Here is a 15,140-nt window from a genome sequence, read left to right on the forward strand (position 1 = left end):
GCGCTGAGCTGACAAACAGCTGATCAGCTGTTTGTCGGCTCAGCGTGGAAGTCTGGACGCGCGGGTGTCGACATCAAAGGCATTTGTCGACCACCCAGGTATGCCTCCTGGGATGAGAGATACCTGGGTGGTCAACAAATGCCTTTGATGTCGACACCCGCGCGTCCAGACTACAGCGCTGAGCCGACAAACAGCTGATCAGCTGTTTGTCGGCTCAGCGCGGCAGCCATGTAAATTTAAATGAAGCGGCGATTATTTAAATTGCCGCTTCATTTTCCTATGCCAGGTAGCCTAATCTACATGCCTCTGGCGACAGAGGCATGTAGTCTAGACGTACCCTTAGTGAATTACTAAGATAGCATGAAGACAGAGATGTGAGTGATGTCAGTATCATTAACATGCTATTAATGCTTCAGCCCATACTGATGTATCAGTTTTCTACTGAACAGGGGGTTCACACTGAACAGTAATGAAAACCCACTTGCAGTAGCTCCCTTGGTGCTGGTGGAGTACCCAGAGCTGCCAACTGACACCTGCTTGAAAGCAGTGTTCCTCTCTTCCCTAAAAAAATCCATAGTTTGTCAAGTTATAAAATGTGCTACATCAGAACCACTGATGCTTCCATCTGTAATAGTAGTGTTTGCAAATTGTGTTCTGAACTATTAATTTTTGAAAGGTCTTGTGTCTTCAGTCAGTGTGGTGTCTAACTTAAGGGATGCGCACCAAGGTTCCAGAGGCTCCTATCCTTTTTTGTTGAAAATTCATTGTTAATCTTAAATTTTTCTTCACGAATACAGTTTTTTGTGGGTGAAAGGATTCAGATGAAACTAGGTAATTCTGTAATAATAGTTAGAGTAGAGATTTTTTAAATAAAAATAAATTGTAGTCGAAATTAGTTGGAAGTGGGCATTAGCTTTATAACATGGTGAAATGGCCTTAATTTAAGGACAGGTAAAATTGAAAGGCAAATTATTCTTTTTCAGTCTAAGTGGTATCTTCTGCAATTGATTGACTAGGGTACCTTCAACAAGGGGAAAATAAGTGGAATGCTTTTGGTTAATGGATACAAAGGGCACCTGAACTGTATCTTAATTTTGCAGTGCTCTTCTGTGCCACTATTTTATTTCTGGTGTGGTGGTGCAGAAAAATGAGTCCTTACTCATTACAAAATGAAGCTGTCCACAAATTTTGGTTCTCACACAGATAAAGAGGAGGTAATTATTTAGTTTCATTTTTGTCTGTGTGTATTTATTGCCTACATGCAACAACAAGAACTTGTAATGTCTGGGTTTGTTGCAGAATAGAGTAAATCAGACAGTCCCTTTCCCTTTTAAGAAAAGAGCTGTCCACCTTTCTCTCTAATAAAGACCACACTGTAAACTTAGTTCTTGTCAAAGGTTTAAGCGTTAATATTGGCTAGAAATGAAGTTAATGCGCACACATACTTCAAGGCTTCTTGTATAGCTTAGTCTCCCAGTTGTCTGAATTTCAGCATGCCTTTTGGTTCAGAACTGGGTCTGTTTTGCAGAGGTTGGCAATAATGCTAAATTATCTTGGGGTTTGATGTTATGGGGCAAATGCTCATTTGCTCTAGATTAAGGCCATTAAATTAATTTTCACTTCATTTGTGAACAGGATTCGAACACAGGTGTCCAGAGATGTCAAGGTGTATTCATGTCACACAGCCGGCAGAAAACTGTCATTTAGTCTCATACTTGACTACCCTCTTAACAACAAAATGCAACCTCGGTATTCAGATCAGACATTTTGCAAGTTGCTGTGTCAGGAACAAAAATTGTCCATAACACGTCATAATTGGAATGAAAAAGCTTCTAGCATAACAGTGGTGTTTTTAAATGTTAGGACTGTAGCATGTAATACACTTTTGGTTTGTTTATAATTTTTATTATAAGTACTAGTGTTTTGATGGATGCTTTTGAAATAGATTTAAACATATTTGAATTGTGTACCACTGATACTTCAGTGTTAGTTTACTTAGGTCCCTAATAGTCAAAATGTATAGTGCACATAGCATTTTAACTTTGCCTTTTTTTGTGTTAATTTTTTATGATTTTTCAAGCTCATTCATAGTATTTAGGTTGAAATTAAGTTATTGGAAACTGCAGATTCAACCCCTTTACAGACCCAGTCGTGAATGCTGCTTTCCATTAGAAGTGTTCCTTTTCCATTTGTAATAAAAGTCTGACACTGTGCATGAAATCAGCCACCCTACCCTGCCAGCTGCAGAGTTCAAAACTTTGCTTAGGGAAAATAAAAATTAATTACAGTTTCAGATTTAACTTACACTCTTATCTCTAAAAAGTGGGATTTTCAAAGTATCAAGCAAAGATTTTACTTTGTGAAACCACAAATTATCTCTGCTTACCCTTTATTAGCTATGTGGGGAGGAAAATAATTTTCAGAAAATGGTTTAACTTAATCCTCCTCTAAGTACCATTCCCTTCCAAATGTATTTGTGATTTGGATTCTGTTGCAATATCTTTAATAGTTATCTTTCAATATTTTAATAGTAAGTCTTCAATCCAGAGACCGAATAGGCACAGGAGGACAAGTTGTGGATTGTAGTCGATTATTTGATAATGATTTGCCAGATGGGTAAGAGAACACTTGTGTTCACTTTATTATTAACCTTTGAAATGATGAGAAGTCAAAGTAAAGTTAGACTAATTTTTTTTTTTTTTTTTAAATATTTGTAAATGTATAGAAGTTTAAATTTAGGAGCCGGGGACATACCAGTAACTGACGTAAGTACTGTAATAGGTCCTTTGTTAATAGTGTGAACATTGTCTATCTGTGATTTTGGGGTATAGGGAAGCATATTACGTAAGTGAGTGAATGAAAGTATATACCCAAGAACCCACAACTGGTTTGAGAATTATAGAACAGAAAAGTGACCTACATGAATATAATGTAAATCTAAGCAGTAACCAACATTCTTGAACAGCCCTGCTTCAGCCACAAAATAATCTAGTAGGATCCAGTGCCTTAATTTTGTACCCTGTGTAATGTAAGAAGAGCCTGCCCAAAATGTCTTCCTCAGAGTTGTAGAGAGGATATGGTATTTTTTAAAATGTCTGGGTTTTTTAATAAATCAAGAAACAGTATTATTCAGGATAGTGGAGACTAAATTCTTTCTGTATTTTTGCCCACCAAAGACTGGTTTCAGGATATTTTTCCTGTGTAAAACTGATGCGCTCGATACCTAAAACCGTTTTGGGAGTTCAGCAAAATTTTCTGTTTTAAGCACTTTGGAAAGACAGAATCCTGAATGAGAGGCTTGTCAGGAAAAGCCAGAAGAAAGCTGATTTTTTTTTTCAATTTTCATTTAAAAATAATATAAATTATCATGTTCAAGCCCTAAACAAGATTGTGGTGTTTCTTGAGTCTGAAGAAATTTTAAGAAAATTCTAAACCTTATGTAATTCATTGTTCAGTGTTCCTCTTCTAAATATTTTTTAGCTTTGTATTTATACAATTAACTAGCTTAATCTTTTGAGAGGAGAATTTTTAATGGAAAAATAAATGGAAAGGCCTTCTAATTTAAAGATAAATAGTATTTTTATCAAAGGAAATTGGTGCAAAAAGGTACTAGAATCATTGTTGGTACACAAAGAGCGAGGTCGACTGCACCAAAGAGCTTCTGGTGCTTCACATTAACTTGTTGCCTAACATTTGTAACCGATAACTTAATCATTAACAGTAGTGGAACAGAATTTTAAAGAATGCATATATTTGAGGCAAAGGTGGAGAGAAAATATCTTACAAGTTTTTAGATATGAATTTAGGAGTAATGTGTTTATTAATTAACATGACTTAAGTCTATGTACAAGAGATTTCATTTTGAATGGTTATAGATAAGTTTTGTTAATTCACCATCATTAAAATAAATTATATTGAAGCAAGCAGTTACCAAATTAATACAAATTTGAGTGCATTATCAAACATTTTTATCAGGACCCTTGTGGGGTGTTTGGAGGTAATTTCAGTTTGAATAGTTACTGGAAGTGAAGGCATATCATTGTTAATGACTGTCTGGCTTTAAGAAGAAAACATCTTTCTATATATATAAAAATGTTTTTCCTGTGGGATGTCACTCAGGACGTGTCACTCAGCATCCCACAGCCCCTCTCCTCTCAGCCGCCCCACCTCCTCCCTTTCTCCCTCCTCCCACTGCTAACCCAGTGGGGACTGGCAACCTATGGCTCCCAAGCAGCAGCAGCACTGAAGATAAGCTGCTGCTGCTGGTGGGCTTGTGGGGGGGAGGAGAGAGGAAAATTGTGGTGCTCTGAGGGTGGAGCGGGGGCCAATAGAGAGGCCTGCTGCAGGGGGGCCTGGACTGGGGGACACCTTGGCCTCTAGGCCGGGGATAGCTGTACCATGTGGTGGCGGCTGTAGTTTTAAATTGCACTGCTCTGGTGATGTGGAGGGTAGGGGCCAGCGGTGAGGCCTGTGGTGGTGGTGGTTGGGGAGGCTGTGTGAGAGGCTTGCTGAAGAGGTGGCAGTATTGCGGGACACCCCCCTCCCACAGGTCTTACTGCCTCCCCCCCGCCCCAGCCGCTGGAGCACCTCACTTTAGAACTCCGATGAGCGGCTGCTGGAGTTTTAAATTGCAGTCCTCTGTCCTGGGCCTTGCTGGTGGGCAGAGCGCAGGGCCTGGCAAGGGGCCTGAGCCCCGCTCCCCCACACGGGTGACCAGAGGGCTGTGTGCAGGGCCAGGGCCTGGACTTGGGGAGAGGGCAGGGTTTGGTGTGACCGGGGAGGGAAGGTGAGGGATAGCTGGGGCTGGAATGGTGGGGGAACAGGGGCTACAAGCTGTGAGGTCTTACCCCTCCCAGGGGTGGGAGACTGGAGCTGCAAGGTCTGTCCCTTTGAGTGGGGGTACACTACACACCCTCCCCCCTTGCAGCTGGAGGGAGAGAGCCAGGCTAGCCTCGGCCCAGCTCAACTCCCTGGCAGCTGGAAGGAGAGAGCCGGGTCTGCTTTGGGGGTAGTTGAGGGGGAGAGAGCTGAAGCAGGCCATGGCTGATACACTTTGGCCTGGCCCTCTCCAGCAGCCAGGGCGGAGAGCTGGGGCTGCCTATTCCTAGAGTGTAGCGAGCAGGGGCACCGCCCCCTAATTTTATTAAATCTGAGAGTTGGACTTTCACTGTTTAGCATGTTCAGCTACTGTGATTCATAATAGATTGTCTTCCTGAGTTGGCTGTTCTGTTAGAAACGTCTTTGTGCCCTGGTTTCCTGGAAATATCACTTGTTGCCTTATCTCTCTCAATGTCTGAATTTTAGTTGGGAGGAGCGGAGAACTGCCTCTGGAAGGATCCAATATTTAAATCACATTACAAGGACAACTCAGTGGGAACGACCAACAAGGTAAGAGATTATAAAATATGCCTGTAGTGTTCACCTGCTGATCAAAAGCAATGAGCATCCACAGCTCCCATTGGGCTCAAAAGGAGGTGCTCGGCAATCTCTGAAAATCTGGCCCCAGATATTTTATTCTCTTCCCCCTCCTGCTTAACTCCCAGAAATCATTCCCGCAGTGCTCTTGCTACATTTAAAAGGCAGAGGTGCCACAGCACTGGCTCCTGCTCCCCTGCCCTTGCTGCCTCTGATACAGAATGCTGCTGCAAAAATCATTTTTCTAACTCATTGCTTTTATCATGTTGCCCTTTCTGAATCCCTTTCCTGGCTCCTCCTTCTGCTCTCTTATTTACTTTTAAGGCACTTCGAAGTCATTCTTCATCTTCTGATACAGAGGCAGTAGGGGGGAGGGAGAAGCAACTAGTCTAGTAGTGACTCAACTATCCGATAAGCCTATGCTTATTGGGTAGTCGAGTAGTCACTTATATCCCTAAATATGACTTTAAATGATTGGTAAATATTCAGTTCTACAATATTCCTGCATTTCTCAATTGAAAGAACTGACCATTTATTAAATCAAAATATGAATTTATATATTCCTAATTTATTAAAAATGTCTGTCTTAAGGTCTAGACACAGACATGTTTAGTAGAAAAACAAATACAAAAGTATTGCTGGTTTGAGATGTGGGTAGACCCTGGTGCTTATATGGATCCCCAGTTGATAACATTGGAGATTGTATGAAAGATCATTTTATGAAGCTGTAATGTTTATAACTTTTCTTCACTATGCCAGTCTATCGGGACTAACAACTACAACCACACTTATCCCATTTAAACTATCCTTATCTGATACTCTTCTCAGAAGTGTGGGTGGAGAGCGGAAACAGACAAGCCTTGTAGCATACCCTGATCTCCACATGCTCTAATCTAATCCTGTCATTTACCCCTTTCACAGTCTTCTCTCTTTACACTTTTTTATCTTTGGCTAAACTCCTTCACAAACTCAGCTTTCATCTCTCTTCTGATAACTCCTCTCTACTCTGGTCTTTCTCCCTGTCTCCCAACTAAAGCCTTGACCTGTCTCTCGGACATCACTTTCAGGATGTCTAGCTTCCAGCTCAAGCTTAAACATGGCTGAAATAGATCTCCAGTTTCCCCATACCCCTAAAGTCTTCTCTGCTACCTGCTTTCTCTATCACTGTGAACAACACCAGCATCCTGCCTGTCACTCCCCATACTTGTAACCTGGGCATCCTCTATGACTCAGATCTCTGTGTAGGTCCTCACATCCATGCTATGTCTAAATCTCACTGTTTTTTTTCTGCATAACATCAGTAAGATGTGGCTTTTTGCTCCATAGGGCTGCTAATGTGTGGAGACTGCTGCCTATTGTTCTGAACAGTATTGTCTTATTGTTTACTTGTATGTCTCCATCTGTTCCTTCTTGTTTTATAATTAATTGTATGTCCCTTGGGACGTGGACTGTCTTTTTGTTCCATTTCTGAACAGTGCCTAGTGCAGTGGGATCATGGTTTATGACCTGGGCATTATGGAAATACAAATGGTTTAATGCCCTTAGGCATTATGGAAATACAAATAATAGCAGCATCATGCTCAAGAGGGACCAGCGGAAAACATTCTAGAGCTGCAGGCCCCTCACTAAAAATATCCTACTGCCAGCACCCTCTTTTTAACAATGTGCGTGCAAGTGCTACATCAAGTGCTTCACGTGACCTAAACCAGTAGTTTTCAGACTTTTTTTTTCTCATGACCCAGTTGAAGAAAATTGTTGATACCCACGACCCACTATAATTTGACTAGAGTGTGGGCTCTGGGGTGGGGCAGAGGATGAGAAGTGTGGGGTGTAGAAAGGGGCTCTGGCTTTGGAGGGTGATCAGGGCTGGGGCAGAAGAGACTTATCGTGAGTAGCTCCTGGTCAGAAGGTGCAGCGGGGGTGCTAAGGCAGCTTCCTGCCTTTCCTGACAACGCAGACCATGGTGTGCTCCAGAAGCAGGCAGCAGCAGGTTCCCAGCCAATGGGAGTGCGGAGCTAGTGTTTTTGGGGCAAGGGCAATGTACAAAGCCCTGTGCACTCTTTCTCCCCTCCTCCACCCCCAGATGTAGGAGCCACGCCTGCTGTGAAGTCTGCAGTGCCAGGACAGGCAGGTCGCCTACCTTAGCACTCCCACTGGTCACCTGATTCCCCTGCAGCAACCAAACCCAGTGCCTAATATTTCAGGACCCAAAGTTTGAAAACTACTGACCTAGACTGATGCAGCAGCAGAGAGTAGCAGTTTTTAACATAGGCAAAAGCCATAAGAATCTGACCTAAAATGAATACCCTGAGTTGTATTTGGAAGCTAATGAATAGCAGTGCTTATCACAGAGCACAGGCATAATGTGCTTCCTGCAAGAAGCACTGCTTAGCTAATGGTCTGCGACATTCTGCCCTAGCTAATGTTTTTGAATGGTCTTCAGATGTAACCTATAGAGTACACTGCAGTAAAATCTTTATATGACCAATACATGAGTAGCTTAGCAAGGGCTACATAACAAAATAATAGTTTGCTGCCTTATCAAAGACGTGCAAAAACAGTCTGACGCAGCTAATACCTGAACATTTCTCATGTTTTATTAAATTAAGACTTAAACTTGAGTGATTGTTTCCTGTACTTTTAGTGACTGATCCTTTTATCTATTATATGTAAATGTGTTGATTCATAAAGGATAGATGGTGTGGTTGGAGAGAATAATTTCCTTTGATACAAAAATAACCTTTTCTCATTACCTTCCAATAGACCAGCATCTGAATATTCTAGTCCAGGCAGACCTCTGAGTTGCTTTGTGGATGAGAACACACCAATTACAGGAACAAATGGTGCAACATGTGGACAGTCGTCAGATCCCAGAATGGCAGAGAGGAGAGTCAGGTCTCAAAGGCACAGGAATTACATGAGCAGAACACATTTACATACTCCTCCTGACTTGCCTGAGGGATATGGTATGTGAATTTAGAAGATAGTGTCACATTATTTCAGTCATGTAAGAAATTGGGTAAATGAGGTCCCTTCTACCCTGCTTTTTGTAATTTGGGGGGGGGGGGGCTTTTCTTTCTTGGATAACTGGTTAAAATGCTGACCTGTTTGTTCAGTTTTGGCAAAGTTTTAAATTTAAGATTGGACTTCAGAAAATAGCCTTGTTGTAAAGCAGTCAAGAGACATTTTGTGAGGGCTTTTTGCACGTGACCGTAGGTTCCTAGCGCCAATTGTGGCCCTGCTTCCCAGTCACTCCCCCGCCCCCACCAGGCTTCCCTACGGCACCCAGCCGGGAATTCAGAAAATACTGGACATTGCACATGTCCGGAATGTTCTGATTTTTTTCTACTGGACAGACAGTGCAAATATCGGACTGTTGGTAGAAAACCGGACACCTGACAACCCTACCAGGGACACCCCGCCACCTCCCCTGCCAGACGTGGCAGGGGGAAAATGTTCCGGCCTCCCATCTGAGAAAAACAGAAAATACTGGACATTTTGCATGTCGGGTATTTTCTGCTCTTTGTGTTTTGGTTTTTTTTTTTTTTTTTTTTAACGGACAGAAGACACAATTACTGGACTGTCCGGGCGAAAACCGGACACCTGGCAACCCTAGCTGGAGCAGCCGTGAAACACCACTCCCTCCTCTCCCGTGCTCACAGTTGGTGAAATACAAATGGCCCAGCAGCCGCTTTTCTGAGCGGGGCAAGCAGTGGAGTGTGCCTGAGGCTCCCTGCTGCGTTGGTGGGCTTGATCCAGCCTGCAGAGGGTATTTTGCCCACGCCTGTTTTATGAGCTCTCTAAATACCAAGAATAGTTTAAATGTAAAAGCATAATTTCATTCTTGTGCCTTCTGTACTCCAATTGAAGTGGTAGGGTTTATTTATGATTTGAGAAGGGAAGGAGAAACTTACACTTTTAAAACTTGTAGCATTAGAGCTCACTCAGTACAACACTCACTATGGTCAATTGATGTCTTTCCACTGACTGCAGTGGGGGTTTGATGAAGCCATGTATCAGCATGATGGAAAGCCTCTCCCTTATATTTTGTTTATAGGTGAAGGGTGATAAATTGCAAGTTAAGAACTAGAAAGGAGGAAGCCTGGTGTCAGTAGAAATGTACATTACAATAAGATACATTGTTCTTTGAGTGATTGCTCCTGTGCATTCCAATATGTGCGTGAGCTGTGTGCACAATCCTTGGAAAGACTTTCCCTAACAGTACCCGTCAGGTTGGCTGTAGCACTCCCTGTGGTGATGCCTCAAAGTGTTGTGTGTAGATCTAGCCCTGCTGCAAGGTTCCCTCTAAGCTGCACAGCACCATGGCCTCGCAGATGCTTAATGAGACCTGCATGGAGCTGCCTGGCTGGGGGAGGGGCACTTCCTCCTCAGCTACAACAGCAGATCCCTGCTGAGGACAGAGCAGCAAGTCTCTCTCAGCTGGTAGGGAGGGGATATGTCCCTCCCCCAGCTGGGCAGCTCCTGTGCAGCAGCCATGAGCCCCTGGCCAGACCTCATTAAGCAGCTGTGGGGCCATGCTGCCGCGCAGCTTAGAGGGAATATTGCCCTGCCAACCTGACTCCCACTTATGTTCCTTCTTTCTATCAGTGATGGTCGTTGGAGTTTCTCACTTCTTGCTTAGCCAGTAGTTCTTCCCTAGTGTGTAGTTTGAGTTCTTTGTTGTGTAGATAATTGTAGATAGATAGTTGTTTTATGAGGGTTTTCCCCCTCCACTTGCAAAGTCTATGGGGCATGCAGAGGCTTCAAAGGTTTAAATCAGGGGTGGGTATCCTAAGGTCCAGGGACTAGATCTGGCCCTGGGCTTCCCTGGATCTGGCCCCCAAGGCTCCCCAGTATTGTGGAGCCTGTGCTGGAGCTTCAGTCCCCCGCTGTCCCACTGCAGGACTGGAGCGCACAAAATCCACTAGCCTGGGCCTCCCAGGTTCTGGTGTTTGAGGGGGATGTGTGGAGTGTCTTTCTTCTTCTCAGGTAGGGGACACGTCAGTCAGAGTTTGTTTTGATTTAATTTGATTTTTTTTTTCTTTTTGCTTCACACTTTTCTGTCTGCCCCGGACTGATTTTTCTGTTGGTCAGCAGTCCCCACCCCAAAAAAGGTTCCCCACCCTTGGTTTAAATAATGTGCTAAGTGCAGGAAGTGTATGCCCGAAGGAGAGACTCGCATGCTGCGTTTTTACATTGTATTGGAGAAAGACATCAACAAGACAAGTGTAGCCTCTTCAGGGGTTTTAAGCTCCATACAAAACGTGAGAGGGATCAGAGACTTAAGCTGTTGCTAATGGAGTTGGCACTTCGGTCCTATGACACAGCTTCAATTCCCTCGTGCATATTGCACTGGAATCCTAAGACAGGAGGAGCAATGGGCTCACTGGCACTGATCCGTCATGCATCAGGCGGGCTCCTCAGCATAGTCCTGTTCCCACTCGCTGGTGCCTAAGAGGAAAATGGAGACCAACCGAGGATGCTCTCCCTCCTGGAGATCTAGGAAGGCCCCATGGTCTGCCAGTATGGGCAACTTGGCCCCAGAACCTTTGACTGCAATGCCCAGGGTGGGCTCATGGAGTCTGATGTCAATGGACTCCCTGGATCCCATAGGGCTGGAGGAGGATCTGGATTTGCCTCCCACACCTGACACCTTTGAGGCTGGCAGGACCTCCATTGAGTTTATGGTACTGATGATGCTTGAGCAGCCTTGCCATCTCCAGGAAACACCACTGAAAATGGCAGCACCAACCCTGAAGCGGCCTGTGGCTCCACTTCTGGTGAGCCTCTGTGCCGTGGGCAACGCCCACCACGTGGATGTTTGGGGGACAGCTGAGTACCATGCAGCCGGCACTGGCGACTGTTCATATGGTGCCATATATGGCCCCTTCTGTAAGTCCCCTGGCACTGGGTCCCACAGCCGTGAGCCAACACAGAAGCTCATTGAGGCACCATTCACCAGCACCATATGTTTCTGCTTCCCCCAACACTCTGGTGTTGGATTGCACTTTGTGTTCGGGCGCTGAGTCCTTTGTGTCCCACATTTCTTGGTATCGACCTCGGTCCTGGCACACTCCTGGCATGGGTTATGGCATTGAGATTCCTTGACAGCAACAGTGCAGTCTTGACCACCCCTTTGGCAAGCACCAATGCAAATGGCCCTTCTGGACTCTGTGGGCGTACCACCAAAGCCAAGGGCAAGGACCGCCTTCCAGGACTGCCTCGGTGGCACCATTGGTGGAAACATTGATACCTGTCCCTCCTCTAATTCTGGAGGCATAGGCTGAGCCAGGTGACCAAGTGCTGGTGGTACCCATGCTTGCACTGACCCCACAAGACCAACCATAGGAGAGGGAGGCGGTGGAGGACCCGCTGGCTCAAGAAGACCCCCCCCCCCACTTCCTGTGGCATCCTTCTCATCATCTCCTTAAATCCCTAGGGATCCAAATGCCCACCTGCACTGCAGACATTTTAGGTCTCAGCAGCCTGCTTGTTTTTTCCCTGGCCCACGCAGGCAAAATGAGGGATGCTTTAGGGGCAGGCGAAATAATCGGAGGGGACCTCCTTGCTCCTCATCCGCCCAATGCCAGGACGCATCCAAACAGTGCCCCTGTTCCAAGCCCCACTTTTCAGGATGTGCTTGAGGAAAGAGCTCCAGACTTAATTCTAGAATCTATCACTCCTTTTGGGAACCGTTTTTCCACTTCTTTCGTGCATGGTTGCAGATTACCTCAGACTAGTGTGTCCTGAGCACAGCAGAAGTGAAATATTCTATCCAGTTCCATTCTCTCCCTGCTCACCAACATCCTTTCTCATTTGTTTTCAAGGACCCTTCTCACGAGCAACTTCTCATACAGAAGGTACAATTGCTCCTTGCCCTAGGTGTGATAGAAGAGGTTCATCAGGGGTTGAAAAAGCACAGGGTTCTACTCCTGATACTTCCTTATTCTCAAGGACAAAGAGTGTCTGCACCCTATCCTGGACCTCAGGGAACTTAAACATCTTCATATGGAAACTTCGGTTCCACATGGTCTCTCTGTCCTTCATTATTCCTTCCTTGGATCAGGGGAACTTGGCCTGCTGGCCTGGATTTCAAGGAAGTGTATTTTCACATTTGCCATTATCCTGACAGACAGGCGATTTCTACATTTTCTCGTGGCAGGCAAACATTACCAGTTCATGCCATTTGACCTGACTCTGGCATGTCTTCAAAAAGTGCATAGTGTTGGTGGGGATGTTTTTATGTCATCAGTGGGTTCAGGTCTTCCTGAACCTGGATGATTGATTAATCAAGGGCAGGTTGAGAAACCAACTGCTCAAGCAGGTGGACCTAGTCAAAGCCACGTTCTTTCACCTGGGCCTAGTTCTCGACATGCTGAAATCTACTCTCATTCCCTTGCAGAGAATCGAGTTCATTGGGGCCCTTCTTGATTCTAGCTGGGTGACAGCATCCTTGCCCAAGATTCATTTTCAGGCCATGGCAAGTCTCATCTCAGAACTGCAGAGGTACCCGCTCAGGATGGTGCAAAATTGTATGAGGCTTCTAGGGCACATGGCCTTCTGCAAATACATTCCCCAGCACACCCAACTCAGTTTGTGGCTACTCCATGGGTGGCTGGTGTTAGTGTTCATGCCATCCAGGGACTCAATTGACTGCTGGTGATCCTGCACGCCCTTGAGTGGTGAACCCAGCCCCAGGCGTTAAGTGCAGGGGCTGCTGTCAGAGGTAACCCTGGTTATGGACACCTTGGACTCGGAATGAGGGGCCACCTGAACGATGTGTTCATGCACGGCTTGTGGTCAACTCTGGACGTGGAGTTGCATATCAATGTCAGAGAATCATTCCTGCTCTGTTTAAGGAGTGGGTGACAGACAACACCATGGTGATGTTTTATATCTATAGACAGGACGGTGCTCACTCTTCTCCCCAGTGTCAGGAGGTCATTGCCTTGTGGGACCTGTGCATCTCCCACAATATCCACCTGCTAGTCTCCTACCTTCTGGGGGAGCAGAATGACCTTGTGGATCACCTCAGCCAGTCTCTTCAGTCAAATGAGTGGTCTCTCCGGACGGACATCACTCTCTGTCTTCTGGGAATGGGGTCATCCCTAAGTGGACCTGTTCACAATCCATTTCAACAAGAAGTGCGAATGCTTCTGCCTCTTCCAGAGGCTCTACAGAGGATCACTGTATGATGTTTTGCACTTGATGTGGACAGAGCAGTTGCTCTATGCTTTTCTCCTGGTGCCACTTACACCCAGGGTCCTCCTCAAAATTTGACTGGACAAAGCAGCAGTCATTCTGATAGCACCTGTTTGAGCCCCTGATTACCTGTTCTTTAGCCTACCTCTCATTCAGAGTGGCCTTCCTGATATCTATTACTTCAGCCAAGTGGGTGTCAGAGCTGAGAGCCCTTATTTCCAAACCCCCCTATACTGTGTTTTATAAGGATAAGGTGCTGCTATGATCTCACCTTGCCTTCCTGCCCAAAATAGTGTCACTTTCATGTCACTTAAGACATTTTTCTCCTGTCGTTCTCCCCAAAGCCACCTACCACGGATAGGGAACAGGTGCTGCACTCTCTGGATGCCAGGCTTTTTATCTGGAGCATACTAAACCACTCCATCTGTGCTATGACCTGGCTAAGGTATTGTTCCCTCCTATGACAGCCTACTCCACTCGAGCACAAGCCTCATCAGCAGCCTTTCTCGCACGTGTCCCGATTCAGGACATCTGCAAGGTGGCTATGTGGCCCTCCATTCGCACCTTCATGTCTCATTATGCCCTCTAACAGCAGTCCCAGGATGATGTGGCCTTCAGCAGAGCTGTACTGCACTCAGCAACAAGTTGAGGTCCATCCTCTCCTCTGTACAACTACTAGTAAGTCACAGATTGGAAAGCACATGAGCAATCACTCAAAGAAGAAAGAACGGTAACTTACCTTTGTAACTGTTGTTCTTCTTCGAGCAGTGTCCCGTGGGTACTCCACTGTAGGTGTCGGCTTGTCCCGGCGCCGCAGATCGGAGATCTTTTCTAGCCATAGTATGCCGGACCACGCATGCACGAAGTACGGCTCGTGGCTTTTCGCGCCGTTTGAGCACTGCTGGTCCGGCTCCCGCCAGTTCCTCCTGACCGTCCTCGGCCGCGGACGGAACAACATCTCTCTCGCGAACACTGTTCATTAGAGCATAGAGAGACGAACCATAGTTATTATACGTAGTTTAAAGTTGCAGTTTTATAGTTAGTAATCTAGTCGTTAGTCGTTAAATATATATATATTCTTCCTTCAATAGTTAGTCGTTCTTCCCAAATGCCGGGCTTCAGGTTGTGTTGCTCATGTCTATTCCAGACCCACCTGCTTCCCCTCTGTCAGACTCTCTTCTGGCAAAAAGAAACAGAAGCAGAAGTTGGGTTGGCAGGCGTGTATATATACTGCATTGTGAGGCGTCACCACAGCGGGGTACTATGGCCAACCTAAAGGGTACTGCTACGGAAGAGTCTTCTGATGATCATGCATGTGATGCGTGCACACAGACATTGAAATGGAGAGGCTGGAAAATCATGGAGCCCATTTAAAAATCATATGGCTTTCCCCCCACATATTACAGTTATTCACCTAGCTTGTTTCCATAGTACTAAAAATGAGGACATAACTACCACATCACAAAGCAGTGCATCCTAGTGGATAGGGTGTTGTGCTGGGACTCAGAAGACATGGGTTCTAT

General features: G+C 45.3%; 1 protein-coding gene across 4 annotated transcripts in view; it reads left to right on the forward strand.

Annotated features, from left to right (window-relative positions):
* SMURF2 (SMAD specific E3 ubiquitin protein ligase 2) overlaps positions 1-15,140 on the forward strand; it is a 117,078-nt gene that overhangs the window by 71,302 nt on the left and 30,636 nt on the right. For all 4 annotated transcript variants that reach the window (XM_089772031.1, XM_075903922.2, XM_075903919.2 and 1 more), the window contains 3 exons: positions 2,532-2,616; positions 5,305-5,388; positions 8,179-8,381. In XM_089772031.1, coding sequence (XP_089628157.1) covers positions 2,532-2,616; positions 5,305-5,388; positions 8,179-8,381 — 372 coding nt within the window. The remainder of the gene's footprint in view (positions 1-2,531; positions 2,617-5,304; positions 5,389-8,178; positions 8,382-15,140) is intronic.

The sequence above is a fragment of the Pelodiscus sinensis genome, chromosome 20 (genome assembly GCF_052426305.1).
Source record: "Pelodiscus sinensis isolate ZL-2025 chromosome 20, ASM5242630v1, whole genome shotgun sequence".
Classification (NCBI taxonomy): Eukaryota; Metazoa; Chordata; order Testudines; family Trionychidae; genus Pelodiscus; species Pelodiscus sinensis.